Raw genomic sequence first — 16,807 nt, 5'->3', positions numbered from 1 at the left:
GAGCACAGCGACAGCAACAACGAGTACGGCGACTACGCCAATGTGACGGACGACGCGCCGCCCGCGACTCCGAGAACGATGAACACGAGTACAGTGACGAGACAGTCGAGCACGACGTCAGGCGCAACGACGGGAGACCCTACCAAGACGACCCCTCAGCAAGGCACTGACGGGCAACGAAGAGTACGGTACGATGATGACAAACGACGGGCACCTAACAAGCAGTCCGGATCTGAACCCGACGATGATGAGCAGTTAGTGCAACGCACTGAACGAGTCAACGGCGAGCTGTAGAACCTGCGCTACATCTTACCGACGGCGAGATCATTGACGCACAGACGATGAGAGCAGATTGATGCGGCGTATGGTCGAAGCAGGCGAGTACCGAGGTCAGAAGGTGATGAAATCCTTCGGATTAGTGGTGAACGAGACGCAAAATGGGCAACAAGTTATGTTACCTCCGGTGTTATGGGCTACAGTTATGAAGGAGTGTCATGACTCTGTATGGGCAAGGCACCTACGAGCTCCGCATACTTACGCTAGAATTGCTCAAACTTACTGGTGGCCTGGTTTGCGTAGCGAAGTGAAACGATGGGTCTTGGGATGTCAGGAATGCGGCAGCCGGAAGGCGAGGTCTAGAGAGGTGATACCACCTCTGCGTAGCATTAGAGGCGGAGACGTTGGAGACAGATGGGCGCTGGATGTAACAGGCCCTCTGCCTACGACGAGTGGTGGTGAACAATATGTGATTGCTGCGGTCGAGTACGTGACGCGGTATGCGGTGGCGACGACGGTGAAGAGGCACACCGCGGAGAATGTCGCGGCCTTCCTCGTGAAGAACATGGTGTTGAAATTTGGTGAATTCCGAGAGATTCTGACGGACGGCGCGCCCGAGTTGAGGGGCAAAGTCATTGAGCAGCTTGTGATCATGTTGCAGGCGCAGCAAGTGAACCCAGTGCCATATCGTCCACAGATGATTGGGTTAGTAGAGTGCTTTCATCGAACATGGAAAGATTGTATTGCTACGTTCATGAATGACGAGAAACAACGGGACTGGGACGTCTGGGTGATCTTCGCAGTGTACGCCTACAACAGCGGGCAGCACTCTACGGTCATGTTATCACCAAATGAACTCATGACGGGCAGACGACTTAGGAATCCTAACGACTTACTGAGGGCGGCGAGTGTCACGGAAGCTAGTCCGTTGACGGACTACTACTGGCGGCAATGACGAGCAGCCACGAGTGTGCGGAAGTGGCTCGGCGACGTGAGCAAGAACGGCAGGCACGGTACTACGACCGTAAGGTGTGGAAGAAACGCGTTTTTGCGCCTGGAAATCGATTATGGTTGTATCAACCTCCGAGAGGTCCGAAAGCATCGAAATTAGTGCATCAGTGGCTTGGACCCGTACGCGTAGTGGAACCTGCAGGCTACGATAATTACTTAGTGGAACTGGTGGACGTGGAGAGTGATCCTGAGCAATTTATGGCTCATTCTTCGTTCTTAGTTAGCTATCACTGCCCCGCTACACTACCGACGACGATGGGGGATAATATCAAGGCGCAACTCGAGCACGAAGACGCACTCGAGCTTGAGCATGATGAACCGGAGGGCGGAACGGCTGTGGCAGCAACGACAGCTCGCGTGCAAGCAGCAACGGCAGCACGAACCACGAAGCGATGTGAACGAACGGTGGAGAGTGCGGCAGCAGAACAGCAGCAACGTGGACTCGTGGTGGAGCTACGACGACGACGGCGAAGGAATGCGGCAGGACAGTATGTCCTTGAATTCGAGATGCCGAACCTACGACGAGCAGGACCTGGGCGAGGTCGGAAGTACGTCGCCAAGCGATGGATCTCGATGCGCGCATACGACCGGCTCCTACAGGACGGAAGGGTCGTGGAAGACCCTAATTTTGGAGAAGTCGTGTAACAGGTGTGTTGAGCAGTGACACCCACCATGGTGACGGACGGTGACGCGAAGTTGGTGGTCGAGCAGCACGGCATGAGCTTGATGAACAGCACGATGGCGGTCCAGTTGACGGCGACAGCACCGGTAGAAGCCCGGTGAGTGGGCAAAATGACGGACAGTAGCATGAAGGGCGGCGCTGTACCCAGCGGCGACGTTGAAGTCGACGTTGAAGAACGACGGCCGAACGGCGAGGCGCAAACAGAGAGAAGGACAGAAGCGAATTTGCGGGCTCGAAGGCAAGTCGAGACCGCCAGACGACGAGACACAAATGCATTTGCGGGCTCGGGCACAAAAGGAGACCGCCAGACGACGAGACTTGCACCGTGAGACGCAAGGAGTGCACGTGTCGAGGGACACGAAGTGGACGGCGGACGGCAGCACGTAGTGCTGAGCGGACGTGAGGCGAGTGAGACGGATGTGAGACGAGTGGCTGCATCGGATCGACGAGCAAAGCGGACGAACGGGTCGCAGGCGGTGTGAGGCGTGAAGAGGGGTAACGGTGGACACTGGGTCCCGGGGTGCCCAGGAAGCGTCGAGCGCGGGATCTGTGGACGGTCGGTCGTGCTGTTCGCACGAGCTGGTGTAGTCGTTGAGACGGAACGGTGAATAGTGCTGGCTTGGGTAGCTAGTTTCTATTCAAAAGGTTCGGTTTTTATTAACTAAATATCTATAATAAAATTGGAGCGAACACTTCGGTGGACGTCCCGGCAGGGGGAGATTCTATGACGGCCGGCACGGTGTTGAAACTTCGGGATTCACGCGAGAACACGCAGCGTGAGCATACGATCTGCCCAGCGCTCGGGCAAGATAACCGAGCCCGCATCACCACAAAACTTGTAATGTATATAACGCAATGTGTTACATACAGGGACTATGGCTTTCCGAGTGCTCCACTTGCTGACCGCTGCGAATTGAGACTCGTCGCAGCGGATACCTCCCCACTAGCAAAGCTGACGTACGCTGCTGTAGCTTACGCGAAACGCAATCCATTGCATTATCCGCTACGTGTTAGACGTTTTATCCACATCCCAAAGCTATACCCCCAGAACGGAGTCGTCCATTGGTATGTAAATCCTCTCGCATATTTCCATCTAGCACGCCTGGACAGTGGGGTAGAAGTACGGAAACTTGGGTCCTGTCTTTTGTCCCTCGCAACAGTCGTCAAACCCGCCTTGCTGAGCATCGGGAACACTGCAGCACTTCAGGTTGCCCTTCCTGTCCGGAAGGATCGAGCCGCCTGACGCCGTGCAGGCCTTCTGTGTAAAATCGGCGGTCAAGAAGCCAGAGGCCTCGTATTTGTTATCGTCCCCTGTTCCCGCACACTGTCGGTGAGCACCGTGACTGAGGGCAAATGTCAGTAAGCCGGTATTTGCGCCCAGGCGTCGGTCGACAAGCACTTACGTGGGCAGCAGTAGAGCGGAGAGGGCAACGAGGACATGCTGGACCTTCATTTTTTAGGGCCGTGTGGGAGTCGCAGCGTGAGGCGGGTGAAGTCGTTTTCGGAATGAGTTGCAGTCCCGAAGCTTCACTGAGTCAGTAGACAGTTTTGCTCGCAGTGAGGCCCCTAGGCTTACGTAGTCCAACAACCCTTTTTGTCTGCTTGTGCTGTGTTAAGTCGGGCTCATCATATTTAAGTACTGTTTGAGACCCCCTGCTGAAGATGTTCGGAGGACTATGTTATGAACGTGTTTACGAACGTTACATGTATCACATATAATGGTCATCGGTTCTGCAAACGTTATCCGCGTGAGAAACATGTGTACGGTTCATTTAGCCTATCTACGTAGAGGTAGAAACAAGTGGTCAGGATCTCCTCGCGTAACTGGTGCAATACTATATTGTATTGGAGTCGGTGATCCCCAATAATAATAAAAGTGGCACGAAGCTCCGGAAGATGATTCAAGGCAGAGATCAGGTCAACGAGGACCAACTCGCAATTGAAGGTGGTCAAGCAATGGCTGCAACGGAAGAGGTCCCGACGTCATATGAAGAAGCTATGGCGAGTGCGGACCAAGTGGAATGGAAGTGGGCTATACAGAGCGAGTTGAAGTCGCTCGTGGCCAACAAAACATGGAAGCTGGTGCCGAGACCAGCTCATCAACGATCGATCGGCTGTCGTTGGGTATTCGCATTGAAACGCAACCAGAAGGGACAAGTCATTCGTCACAAGGCCCGTCTCGTAGCCAATGGTTACTCGCAACGTCACGGCGTGGACTACGAAGAGACGTACGCCCCGGTAGCTTACCCGAACTCGATTCGCGCCAAACTGGCGAAGTGCGTCGCACATGTATACGACATCGAGCAATGCGACGTCGACACCGCGTTCCTGTACGGCAAGCTGGAAGAAGAGATCTACATGGACTTGCCAGAGGGACTCCTAGATCTCTTGACACTTGCCGAAGACGATGGTGAAGAGGACGTCGTTTGTATGTTGCTGCAAAGTTTGCACGGACTCAAGCAGGCGTCACGAGTATGGAACGAAACGATTGACGCGCACCTCAAGGTGATGGGATTCAAGCTTGCTGACACCGACCCGTGTGTGTACACAAGAGGGGATGGAGACGACCACTGCATTGTGTGTCTCTACGTGGACGACATGCTGATCGCATCGCGGGACAATGCGGTGATTACATCGGTGAAGGCTGGAATCGCGGAGAAGTTTCGAATCAAGGACCTCGGGCGCGCACGTTTCATTCTTGGAATTGAGATCGACTACAACATGGATCACAAGACACTGAGGATCTGTCAACAAGCGTACACCGAGTCGATCGTCAAGACGTTTGGGCAAGAGAACGCGAAGCCGTGCACATTGCCTATGGAAGCTGAAGTTCATCTGACCAAGGCCGACGAACCGCAGACGGAAGAAGAGAAGACCAAGATGAAGTCGAAGCCCTACCGATCGCTGGTGGGCAGCCTGATGTAACTGGCATGTGGAACACGACCTGACATTTCGGTCGCAAGTTGGGTCGTTTCCTGGACAATCCTGGCCAGAAGCACTGGGACGCCGGAATCAAGGTAGTGCGCTACCTACTGAAGACCAAGGACGTGGACATCACGTACGATGGGTTACGTGGAACCGAGCTCGTCGCCTACTCAGATGCGGACTGGGCCGGCAGCCGCGACGACCGTCGTTCCGTGAGCGGGATGATGTTAGTGATGTGCGGTTCTCCGGTGGCACTGAACAAGTGGGGGCTACGGTGATCTATGAAGGCAACCAAGGCGCGATGGCACTGGCGAAGAATGTTGGATACCAAGCTCGCACGAAGCACATCGACACACGCTACCACTTCATTCGCGAGAAGGTGGTGAGCAACGAAGTCGAGCTGGAGTATGTGGAGACCAAGAACCAGCTCGCTGATTTCATGACGAAAGGTCTATCGTCGAAGACGCTCTGCTACTTGATGATGTGTAGCAACGTTGGACCCAAGCTCGAGACATCGAATTGAGTGGGGGTGTTGAGGTTGCACTTCGTTGTCTGATCGACTGGATCCCTACGGCGAGGCAGACGGCCTGCGCGTGCTGGCACATGCCACCGGGGTTTGTGGTTGAAGATGGGAAGATCTCGCAACCTGATTGGCTGGACTATCTCTGATAGTGAAATGTGATTGGACGACAACTTCAATTTGGTTGCTTATGATTTGCATGTGTTGAGTCAACCGTTTTGAGCCGCAGCCGTGACTAGGCGGATCAGTCTTACGACTGGCAACTTCGTTTGGACCGCAGCCGAGATCGTTTGGACCACAACTCCAAGCCTCACCTATTAGGGAACTGTCACACAAACCGATGCGAAGACCCGAAGCTTGAGGGCGCAGTGGTGGGCGCCCGTCGAACACTTGAGAGGAAGATTGGAAGTTGAAAAGTGATTGATTGAATCGTTAGTTTGGCGTCGGCTCATTGCCGCTGCACAACCAGTAGTTCTTGGCAACCTGGACACGCAAACAAGTATCCAGGTCCCATCCTAAAGTCTATCAATCTCAGATCCTAATTCTATCCTGATCTACCAATGAGAATATACTAATCCAAAACGTAGCTTGATCCAAATATGCGACTCGCGTCCCATAATCAAAAGTTCGGCTCGAAAATTTGATTCTTGCACATCTCAAAGATTTTTAGCCAATGAGGTCGCATGAACCCCATGTTTATGCGTCCCATAATCATGGTTATTCTTGATATTGACCAGTAGGGTAGCATGTAACGAATATAAACCATGCAATGTTTTATTACGCTGTACAGCGTAAACAGAAAGGTATGCATTAGCAATTGACGTGGGAGTCATCTGCCATCTCATTGGCAGACGGACGTCCACGTCACATGACCTCCCTTTCAAGAAGACCCCGCTATTTCGAAGCTGGCTTTCTCTTCTTCTTCGTTTCCCAGTACTTGTCAATGAGACCTGGAATCTGATACAGGTTCTCTACTGGTTCCCACGTTGCTTCTTCGCGTGATTCACCAAGCCACCGAATCTGGTATTGGAGTTTCTTCTTCTTGCTACGATGACCAATGACTTCGCTCACAAGTTGACCTTCCGTACCGTCATTCAACATCACTTTGTTCATACTTTGGCTCCGTGATTCATCACTGCGATATGGCTTGAGCAATGAGGTGGGAAATACGGGATGCAACGTGAGACCCTTTGATAACTTCAGCTCATATGAGTCACGATGAATTTGATTCACAACCGGGTAAGGTCCAATAAACCGCGGTGCGAGTTTCTTTGACAGTGCGAAGCCTTCTGACGAATGTCCAAGTTTCGTCCATCTGGGAGTACTATATCTCCAGGTTTGAAGTCTTGAGCAAGCCTGTTCTTGTCGTAGTAAGACTTCATACGAGTTTGTGCTTCACTCATTGCATCTTGCTTGAACAGAAATTCTTGCGCCGATTTGTGCAACTGTTCAAATTCTGGGTCCCTAGCCACATCATCTGGCATATAGGGCACATAACCCAGATCAGCCTCAAACGGTGACATACCGATTGAGGAATGAACACGTCTATTGTACGCGAATTCAGCGAGATGCAAATATTCATCCCAGTCATTTTGGAATGGGTACACAACACCCCGAAGATAGCATTCAATAAACCGATTAGTACGTTCGGTCAGACTACCAGTCTGTGGGCGAAAGGCAGACGACAGATTGTGGGTCGTCTCCGAAGTCTTGATCACTTCTTGGCAGAACTTGGACGTAAATTTGGAGTCTCTGTCAGAAACGATCGATTTCGGCACGCCATGATCTTTCCCATAATTGACCATGACTAGCGCAGCAGTCTCTTCTGTTGTCGCATTCGTATTGGTTACGATGAACTTCGCACGCTTCGTCAACCGGTCCACAATAACCATAATGGCGTCTTTTCCGGTTTCCGTGCTCGGCAGTGCAATCATAAAGTCCATCGACACATCAACCCATGTACCTCCTGGAATCTCCAAAGGCTGTAGTAGTCCATACGGCTTCGTTTGGCGTGCCTTAATCCGCTGACAACGTTCACACGTGTTGACATAGCGTTGAATGTATTTCGACATCTTGGGCCAGTAATACTTTTTCTGGACACCCAAGTATGTCTTAAAGTATCCGGGGTGACCTGCCGTGACCACATCGTGGTTTTCACAAATAACACGGTTCTTCAGATCTTCATTAGCCGGAATTACCAGTCGAGCATTTTCATCATCTCTCGTTTGGTAAAATAACAATCCATTCTTCACAGAGTAGCGTGGTACCTCTTTACCACTATAAATACTCTGCAACAACTCCTGAACTCTCCGGTCGGTACAGTACAGTTGTTCGGCCGAGTGCGTCACAATCGCACTTGGCGTTTGGATACTAGTAACAATTTCACGGTTTCGAGCAGATTCGATGAGCTCACTGAGACTAACCTGAGCGGCTTTATGCTCAAAGAGTGGGCTTCGGGACATTGCATCCGACACTTGGTTACTTTCTCCTGGAATCCACTTGAACTGCGGTTGGAATTCATCTAGCTCGTTAAACCAGCGCGCAACACGACGATTGGTTGTCTTTTGCGTCAAAATAGTCACGATGCTCTTGTGGTCTGTCTCCACGGTAAATGGGCGATCGAGAAGGTAAACTCTCCACACGCGAAGGGCATGCATGATAGCCAGTAACTCCTGCTCACGAACAGGGTAGTTGAGTTCCGCTGGTTTTATTTTGCGTCCTGTTTATGCAATCGGATGCTCCAACCCTCCCTCGTTTTGAAACAAGACTCCCCCTATGGCAAAAGTCGAGGCATCCATACGAATACCAAACGGTTTATCGAAATCAGGAAGTTGTAGTACAGGAGGGGTGGAGAGACGGCGTTTGAGTTCATGGAAGCATTCCAACTGATGCTCAGACAAATGTAACGTTTCCTTTGGGCGTAAATCCTTAGTACTTTCGTGCAGTGTGCCTGCAAATTGTGCGAAGTCGGCGCAAAAACGTGAGACGTAGACCGTCGTATCTAAGAAGCTTTCCATTTGTTTCTTGGTACGCGGAATCGGCCAGTCGCTGATCACGCGCACTTTGTCAGGGTCCATTCGAACACCATGACGACCCACAAAGTCACCGAGACAGGGGATCTCTTCAACGCAGAACTGACACTTCGACAATTTTACGTATAATTGCTGTTCTTGACACCGTTGAAGCACGCTGTCCAACGCGTCGACATGCACCAGCACGTCCTTGTCTTGCGTAAAAACGTAGATGTCGTCAAAATAGATGCGCATCACATCGCGCAAGTCACTGAACACTCGCTGTAACAGCCTGTTAAATGTGCCCGGACTACCGCTCAAACCCATCGGGGTTACAAGATACTCAAACAGCCCATCAGGCGTCGAAAAAGCAGTAAAGGGAATATCAGATTCACGAAGTTTAACCTGATAGTATCCCCACAAGAGGTCCATGCAGGAGAACCAGTAACTACCGCCCATCGCGTCAAATGCGTCCTCCTTTCTCGGCATCGGTATCGCTGGCAAAATGGTGGCACTATTGAGTTGACGATAATCGTGCACAATGCGTCAACCCACGGGCTTCTTGACGCAGAACGTCGGAGCGCTAAATGCAGAGGTGCTAGGTCGAATAATGCCTGCCTGCGCCATCTCTTTCGCCCAATCCTGGATCACCGTTCGCTGCCCTGGGCTTTGGCGCCATTGGTTCACCGAAATCGGTTGTGTTCCCAGCTGGAGTTGAATTTCGTGTTCAATCCCTTCGCGGACAGGGGGTGTGGTACTTGGCAGCTCAGTGCGAAACACAGTATCGCGATACTTGATCAAGAATTCATATGCTGGGTTGTTCACCAGTGCCTCCCATCCTTGTTGCTTAAAATGCTCAGCCTTTTCTTATTCGTGTGGATTGACAACGAACACAGCTTCGATATCCTTCCCTTTGCGGAGTTCCTTCAGAAATTGCTTCGTTGTGATCAGTTTCGTTTCACCGAACGCACCCTTGTGACCATGCCGACGGTAGTAATGGAAGATTTCGCGGTTCTGGTTTGCGTTCTTGAAACGACGGCCTCCGATCATACGCGTTCGAGGTCTGTTAGGTACCACCAATTGAAGAGGCTGGGGTTCCTCAGTCCTTGTACGCGGGCGCAATAGTAAACGTTCCCATCGATGTCCGGATTATTCCCCCTAAGCCACTTCATTCCGAGAAGCACATCCTTATCCTCCGGGACAGGCATGACCGTAAACGTTTCACACGTCACCGGGAAATCCGGAATCTGCAACATCCTTTCGACGGTACGTCTCGGTCTTTGCACTGTTTGGTTGTATCCTAGACGGTGTCATCATGTCGTCAGGATGCGCCTTGATGTCCAGCTGAAGTCGTACAGCTAGATCTTCAGTGACACCGTTGAGGCTGCTTCCATTGTCGACGAATATTGAGACGTCAGTCGCTGCCTCCTCCTGATTGTAGGCTAAAGCTTTCATTTCCAAAATGGCGTAGAATGATCCGCCAACATAGTGATTGCTTTCCTTGGTGGACTTGCATTGCGGCTTGATATGACCGACTTGTCCACAATCATGACAAGTGGCTGACTTTCGCCAATCCTCTTTTGGTCCACTCTTCGATGACAGATTTCGCTCCGGCGGCTTGCTTGTATTGTTAGCCGCTGGTTTCACAGATGATGACGCTTTCGGAGAAGGCTGGTGATTCGCCGTGGTCTCTGCCGAGAGTCCTCCATAGTGAGCAAACTCGAAATTCGTTGCAATCTCAATTACTTCATGCAAGAATCTTCCTTCACGTTTTTCGTTGTCTCCGGCCGAAGTCCGTTCTGAAAGTAGAACCGCTTCTCCATCTTCGAAATCTCCAACTCGGATTGAGACATCAGATCCTGAAACGGTGACACATATTCATGGATGGTCCCGTGTTGTTTCAGCTGAAACAATCGCTCACGTAGATTGTATTCAAAGTTTTTGGGACGAAAGCGTTCACGTAGCTTCGCCTTAAACAATTGCCATGTTTTGGGAACTCCTGCCGCTTCACAATCTGACGAAAAAGCGCGATACCAGTTCAGCACAGATTTACCTAAACTGCTGGATATCATGGTCACAAAATCGGACGTATCGGCCTCTATCAATCAGCGCTTGTTAGCATAATATTCCTCCATGGCAAAGATCCATAGTTCCAAATCTTCACCGATTTCCCCTTCATACATGGGAGGATCCTTCTTCCGTCATTCACCTTGCGATGCGAGCAACTGTTCAAAACGGTTATTGGCTTGCTGCATTTGCATCTGAAATTGCGTTTGCATCTGCGTCGGATGCATTTGCTGTTGTTGCGTTAACCAGATCATAAACTGTTGCATTGACATTGCGTCAGGTGCAACGTTGCCGTTCCGGCGGGTGGGACTTCGTGGTGAGCTTCTTGCGGCGTTGCCTCCTCCGTCTGAGCCGTCCGTGGCACTTGGCGTTGCCGAGGGTTAGGCGATTCACTCTCAGCTGTGCCATAGTCATTAGGGGTAGGACAGATGGACTTTTCGGTGAGTGATCCCTAAAATACGGCGCAACAAAACGGAAAAGGAACCAAAAGCTCAAAAACTGTTTTACAACTCAGTGTTGCGGCGGTTTCTGGAGAATAAGGCTGTTAAGCTTCGCAGCAAGATTGTCTTGGCACTCCAAAAAGGTTCAAAAACGCCAGGTTAAGTTGACGATCAACCTGGGACTCGATGCTCTCGTCCTTGATCCAGAAAGTCTCTTTGCGAAACTTGCCCAAAACCCGCTTAGCCGTTTTGATTTGGCGGAGGAGATCCACTTGAAGTTTAGCGAAACTCGCCGCCTCGGCTGGCGAGATGAAAAGGCTGGTGTCAATCGCCGTAACAGGTGGAGGAGCAGGAGTGGACGTCGATGATACTTTGACGTCACTCGCTTTCTGATGCTTCCTCTTACTGCTTTGGTTGTGACCCTTCTTGTGGCGGGCCATAGACCGACTCCAAAGATCGAAAAAAAGGCAAGGGACTACCACCGGGTAACCAAGGACTGTTATACTTCTACAAAGTTCCGCTTTCGCAGACGCAATGCCGGCGCCCTGGTTCTAAACCGGCTTCTAATGAAAGCCCAGCACACAGCGAAGGTTAGGTACAATCCGGTCTAGGCGGAGGCAAAGCCCCTTCGTGGTATTTCCACCGGCCACACGGAGTGATAATGTACCCACTTCTTCGAACTGTGCTCCTCAAAAGCTGCACATTCGCAACCTAGAGCTTCCCCACGATGTGGCCACGAGTAAACCTTTCTTGAACTTGAACCGAAGCTTGACACGGCAAGTGCTACTATGTCTCACGAACCGATGCGAAGACCCGAAGCTTGAGGGCGCAGTGGCGGGCGCCCGTCGAACACCTGAGAGGAAGATTGGAAGTTGAAAAGTGATTGATTGAATCGTTAGTTTGGCGTCGGTTCATTGCCGCTGCACAACCAGTAGTTCTTGGCAACCTGGACACGCAAACAAGTATCCAGGTCCCATCCTAAAGTCTATCAATCTCAGATCCTAATTCTATCCTGATCTACCAATGAGAATATACTAATCCAAAACGTAGCTTGATCCAAATATGCGACTCGCGTCCCATAATCAAAAGTTCGGCTCGAAAATTTGATTCTTGCACATCTCAAAGATTTTTAGCCAATGAGGTCGCATGAACCCCATGTTTATGCGTCCCATAATCATGGTTATTCTTGATATTGACCAGTAGGGTAGCATGTAACGAATATAAACCATGCAATGTTTTATTACGCTGTACAGCGTAAACAGAAAGGTATGCATTAGCAATTGACGTGGGAGTTCTCTGCCTTCTCATTGGCAGACGGACGTCCACGTCACAGAAACATTGCATACAGTAGAGACTGCTAGCTGGTAAAGACACTAACCTAAATCGAGCTCACTTTCGGATTTCCTTCCAACTACTCACTCGACTACCAAGCCTCATTCGCACACTCTCAATTCTGGATTCATCTCGAAAGTTGGCGGATGGGGGAGATTACGGATAGTGAACGCCAGGCCGTCTGGGAAAACCTACTGCTTCGCAGCGTAGGAGGCGTGCTTACACGTGGGGAGATCGTCCGGGTTGCAATGTACTTCCACGTGGGCCGCCAAGTTGTCGAGCGCGTTGGAAGCGTGGAATCAACTCGATGGGAGATGGAGTAGCAGCTGTGGTCACGTCAAGAAATAGTGCAAGATGGACCGCCGCCCCACTGCCCCTGCCAACCGCCCGGACGACTCTCGTCCTCCACCTCGCCGACGCCACGCGCTGACGCTGCTGCGCCGAGGCCTGGAACGCCGGATTCGACGGAGACGATGGAGCTGAACCCGAGGCTGCCGCTGGAGTTCTCCTGGGTGGACGAGGAGCGCCCGCCTTTCGTGCCCGGACCGATTCCCCCCGTGTCTCGCATGTATATGCGCTACGTGCCTCACGCTCGACTTGGCGCGCGTCGTGTGCTGGAAGCGACGCTTGGACGGAGGACTCGCGCTTCCCGCTGCCAGCGCCCATGGAGCATATCATGAACTCTAATGGTGGAAATGATTACCGGCTCGGACATTTGCATAAGGACAAACTGATGCGAACGGACAGTCTTCCAACGTCATTGTCATGCGATGCAACATCTCTCGCCAATGCGAGCTCCTCCCTGCTATCCATTGCAGCAAGTGGGATCCTCGTAGCACCCGAAGCCAAATCATGTGCCCCTCAAGTATGTAGTGAGATCTTAGATCCATTTTTGTGTATGTAGTGCGGCGGAACAAGAACGCCTGCGCCTCTCTGGACTGTGTCTTGCTTAGTGTCAACTCTAGAACTCCAGCACTCCCACAACTTTATAATCGGGAAAATGAACGAGGCGGAGCGCTGCGCAAAAAACAAAACAAGTGGTTATTGACTCTTTCAGTACTGCTAGAAAATTTATCTATTACAGGTCCATTAGGACCTCTTAGCGCATCTTTTGAGCAATATGATTGGACTAAATTCCGCTCTCTGGGCTAGGCCTTTTGAACTGACCGTCTAAGAGGTTGATATAGACCCCTACGCAAGAGCTTGGTGAGTAATGTTTGCTACAACATGCTGCGTTTTAGTGCTAGGTTTTAGTGCGCATTATTCAATAGGAAAACCTGCACGTCGAACGCTAAAAGTGCGCTCTACATGATTCCGTTACCACTGACGCTACGCATCTGCTGGTGGAACTATGTAGTTTACTACAGGCCTCTACCCTCTCAGCTGCACCATGAAAGGCACGCTAGTCCTCACAAGACCCAGATGACGGCCATCACCGCAACCTCAGCGTCGACGCCGTTACCGACTCTCATACAACAATTGAGGTGGATTTAACACCAAGCAGTCGTGTCTCCTCCCGGTGGTGGTCATGCAGTCCGTGATGCGAGCGTGACGGGCGGGACTGCCGCGCGGCGGCGCGGCCATCGCGGTCGTGGCTGCACCCTGCCGCGCGCGGCCCTCTGGACGTCGTCTCCGTTCTCACACTCGAGCCCGGAGTTCCCGGCGTCCGAGATCGAGCGCAGCGAGGGACGGGGCTTGATCTGGATGGGCCTGGCGCGGGCGGCGGCGGCTGAACCCACGGAGGACCCAAAGGAGATTGCCAAGCACATCCAAGAACACAAGGAGGAGGTGAAGGCCGCGGCCAAGAAGAACGAGAGCAAAAAGTGCACGTTGCGCAAGAGGGAAACCAGCGTGCGAGACGGCAAGATGGTGGTGAGCACGACGGCGGTGCGCGGCGACTGCACGTACATGGAAGAAACGGCGTATGTCTCTGCCTTCAAGCGGTTCGTGGCGATGTACGACAGCCACGGAGGCGCCGCACCTGCGCAACCAGCTCTTCTCCATGATCGCGCCGGAGTTCGCGCAGCTGGACCAAGAGGTTCTGGCGGAAACCAAGACGAGAAAGGTCGCCACCGTGCTGCAGCAGGCGGAGCACAAGCCAACCAGGAGGTGATCGTCAAGAACGAGTGAAACTTTCATGGATCGACGGCGGTGGCGGTGCTGCTCTTTGATGACGTCATGCACTTACTCAATGTGGGAGACAGTCGAGCGGTGTTGTGTCGGTCAGGAGACGCAGTGGAGTTCACGCGGGACCACAAGCCTAATGACCTCCAGGAACGTGCCAGGATCGAGTCGCTAGGTGGCCGCGTGCAGTGGTACGGCTGCATGGACGCCCAAAGAGAGCCGATCGAGCCCTACGGCGCATACAGAGTAAATGACGATTTGGCGGTGGCGCGAGCTATCGGAGACCGCGACACCCGGTCGTTCGTCATCAGCGACGCCGACATTCGCCAGTACGACATCGAGTACGATAAGGACGAGTTCATTGTGATCGCGTCGGATGGGCTCTCGAGAGGCCTGGAGCAGCGGCGGCCACAGCGACACCCGCGTGCGTGGTCGCAGCAGTACACGAGCGACCGGTCCATAATCAAGGCTGCGCAGCGGCGTCGGAAGGTTCAGATCACCAACTATCTCGTGCAGGAGGCACTCTTCTGGGGCACCTCTACAACGTGTCCGTTGTGGTGGTCTGGCTGCTCTACCACTCCGTCATACTTAGATTAGGATTGTACCGAAGCTCCGGGGTATGGCCGCTCAGTACTTTATTCGTAGCGTGACGTATGCTATCTTGATGTGGATAAGGAGTAGATCGTGAAACAGGTGCATCATCTTATTGCGCTGGTGGTTCAGTGGTATGTGGTCGATGCTGCTGGGGAGCACTTTCAAATGACATTTCGGACTCTGTGATTGAGACCACAAAAGCAGACGATCAGTCGCAGCGAGTTAGTCTCCAGTGGGATCCGGTTTCCAGTTTGATGAGAGAGATTCACCCAGCTCCGCTGTTACAGTACTAACCTAACCTGTCGTGTGCAACCCCCGCCAGCTTTTTCGACAACGTGAAGGCGTTCAACCGGGCGAGGAGGAGGAGGAGGAGGCACATATGGCAGTGTGCGCGGAAGCGTGATGTTGCCTTTTACGACCGAGTACTGCATTAGAAAGCAGGACGTTGCCGCGAACTGAGAACGCTAACGCAGATGAGCATGTAGTGCGTGCTATGCTTGTTGCGGCGCTTTCCAACGCTCACACAGACGGGTTTACACGTAGAGGAGATCAAGTCTTGCTGCGAGCATTTACTAATACAAAAAAAAGTATGAACGTTATGCTAGATTTTGGTGTGCTAGCTAGAGGGACGAACAAAAAACTAGACGTGCAGAGCTACCCTCTCATTAATTCGAAACTAGCTTCAATCACGACCGAACATGACTCGACTCCGTTCTTGCCGATCGTGCGATTTCTTGGAGTTTTCAACTGTTGCAATTTCTGGTAAGACCAGAGCAGCATTCATCTCGGTGATTCTTTCGACTGTGCTTGTAGAACGAGCTTGCGCTACGAAAATGCTTGTATGGCTTGCAAACTTTGCAGCAAAGCAATTCGTCTTGTCCTGCAACTTCCTTTCGGTGCTTCCCCTGGCGTCGATGCTGCACGAACGTATTTCGCACCTTGAACGGCTTCGGTGGGATGCATATGCGACTCAGCCCACCGATATCGGATTTGTTTTGGCTGGTTTTCTTCTGCGTGTAAGCCGGGTTTTCCTTGCACAGTCGCGTGTGGGTGGATTAGTCTTCCTTCGAGTATGAGATATCGAGGCAAAATTGACACAAGAACTTCCTGAAAGGAGCTGCTTCAGCAGAATTTTTTTTTTTGCTTGACTCCCTTGACGAGCGCATATCAATGAATGCGGATGTTCTCGACAGAAAATTTTGCACCCGCATGAGCTAAATCTCCACGAAATATGACCATCTCACCACAGTTCAACGTGAGTAACTGACATTTCGTTTTATCAGTGTAGCCAATCGAGGAGGGGTAAACGCAGACCTTGTCCATGACTGCAAAAATCACGGAGGCCTGAATCCACCCAGTTTGCCACTGAGCCAAAGCCGTTTCAAAGGTGGGAAAATCGCGATGGACTTCTTGCATTTTCCCACCAGGAATTGCCTTGAGCGCTGTCCAAGCGCTGGGACAGATATTCCACTCCGTTCGAAGGCTGTAAACAACCTCCTCAACTGCACGCTGAATCGAGCGGGTAGTAGTCCCCGGCTTCGAAATTCTCGCTTGAGAACGCAAGTTGTCGCGCTCCTTGACATAGAGCTCCTCGAATATTGGTTGATATGACAAGCTGGCGAGCTCCTCCACAGCTAGAGAGCAGGTGCTATTCGACACATTCACCTTTATGACAGCGTAACCATCATTCCAGAAAGTGGCAATCGTGCGATTCTTCTCACGCATCATTAGGTGTCGGAGTCGGGAGTGAGAAAATGTGTGTTCCGACCCCCCCCCCCCCCTCGTCTCATCCCCTTCAAGCTGTTATTTGTATTCACAATAAATG

General features: G+C 51.8%; 1 protein-coding gene across 1 annotated transcript; it reads left to right on the top strand.

Annotated features, from left to right (window-relative positions):
• Positions 1-1,597: 1,597 nt before the first annotated feature.
• IUM83_19746 (Protein phosphatase) lies at positions 1,598-14,985 on the top strand (the record flags this gene model as incomplete). Its single annotated transcript, XM_067944810.1, has 3 exons — positions 1,598-1,835; positions 13,799-14,390; positions 14,469-14,985. The coding sequence occupies 3 exons, from the start codon at positions 1,598-1,600 to the stop codon at positions 14,983-14,985; spliced, it is 1,347 nt and encodes a 448-aa protein (XP_067790193.1).
• Between the last annotated feature and the right edge of the window lie 1,822 nt (positions 14,986-16,807).

The sequence above is a fragment of the Phytophthora cinnamomi genome, assembly GCF_018691715.1.
Source record: "Phytophthora cinnamomi strain GKB4 chromosome Unknown Contig48, whole genome shotgun sequence".
NCBI lineage: Eukaryota > Oomycota > Peronosporomycetes > Peronosporales > Peronosporaceae > Phytophthora > Phytophthora cinnamomi.
Note: the sequence above shows the minus strand (reverse complement) of the source record. Positions and strands in the feature narration are given on the sequence as shown.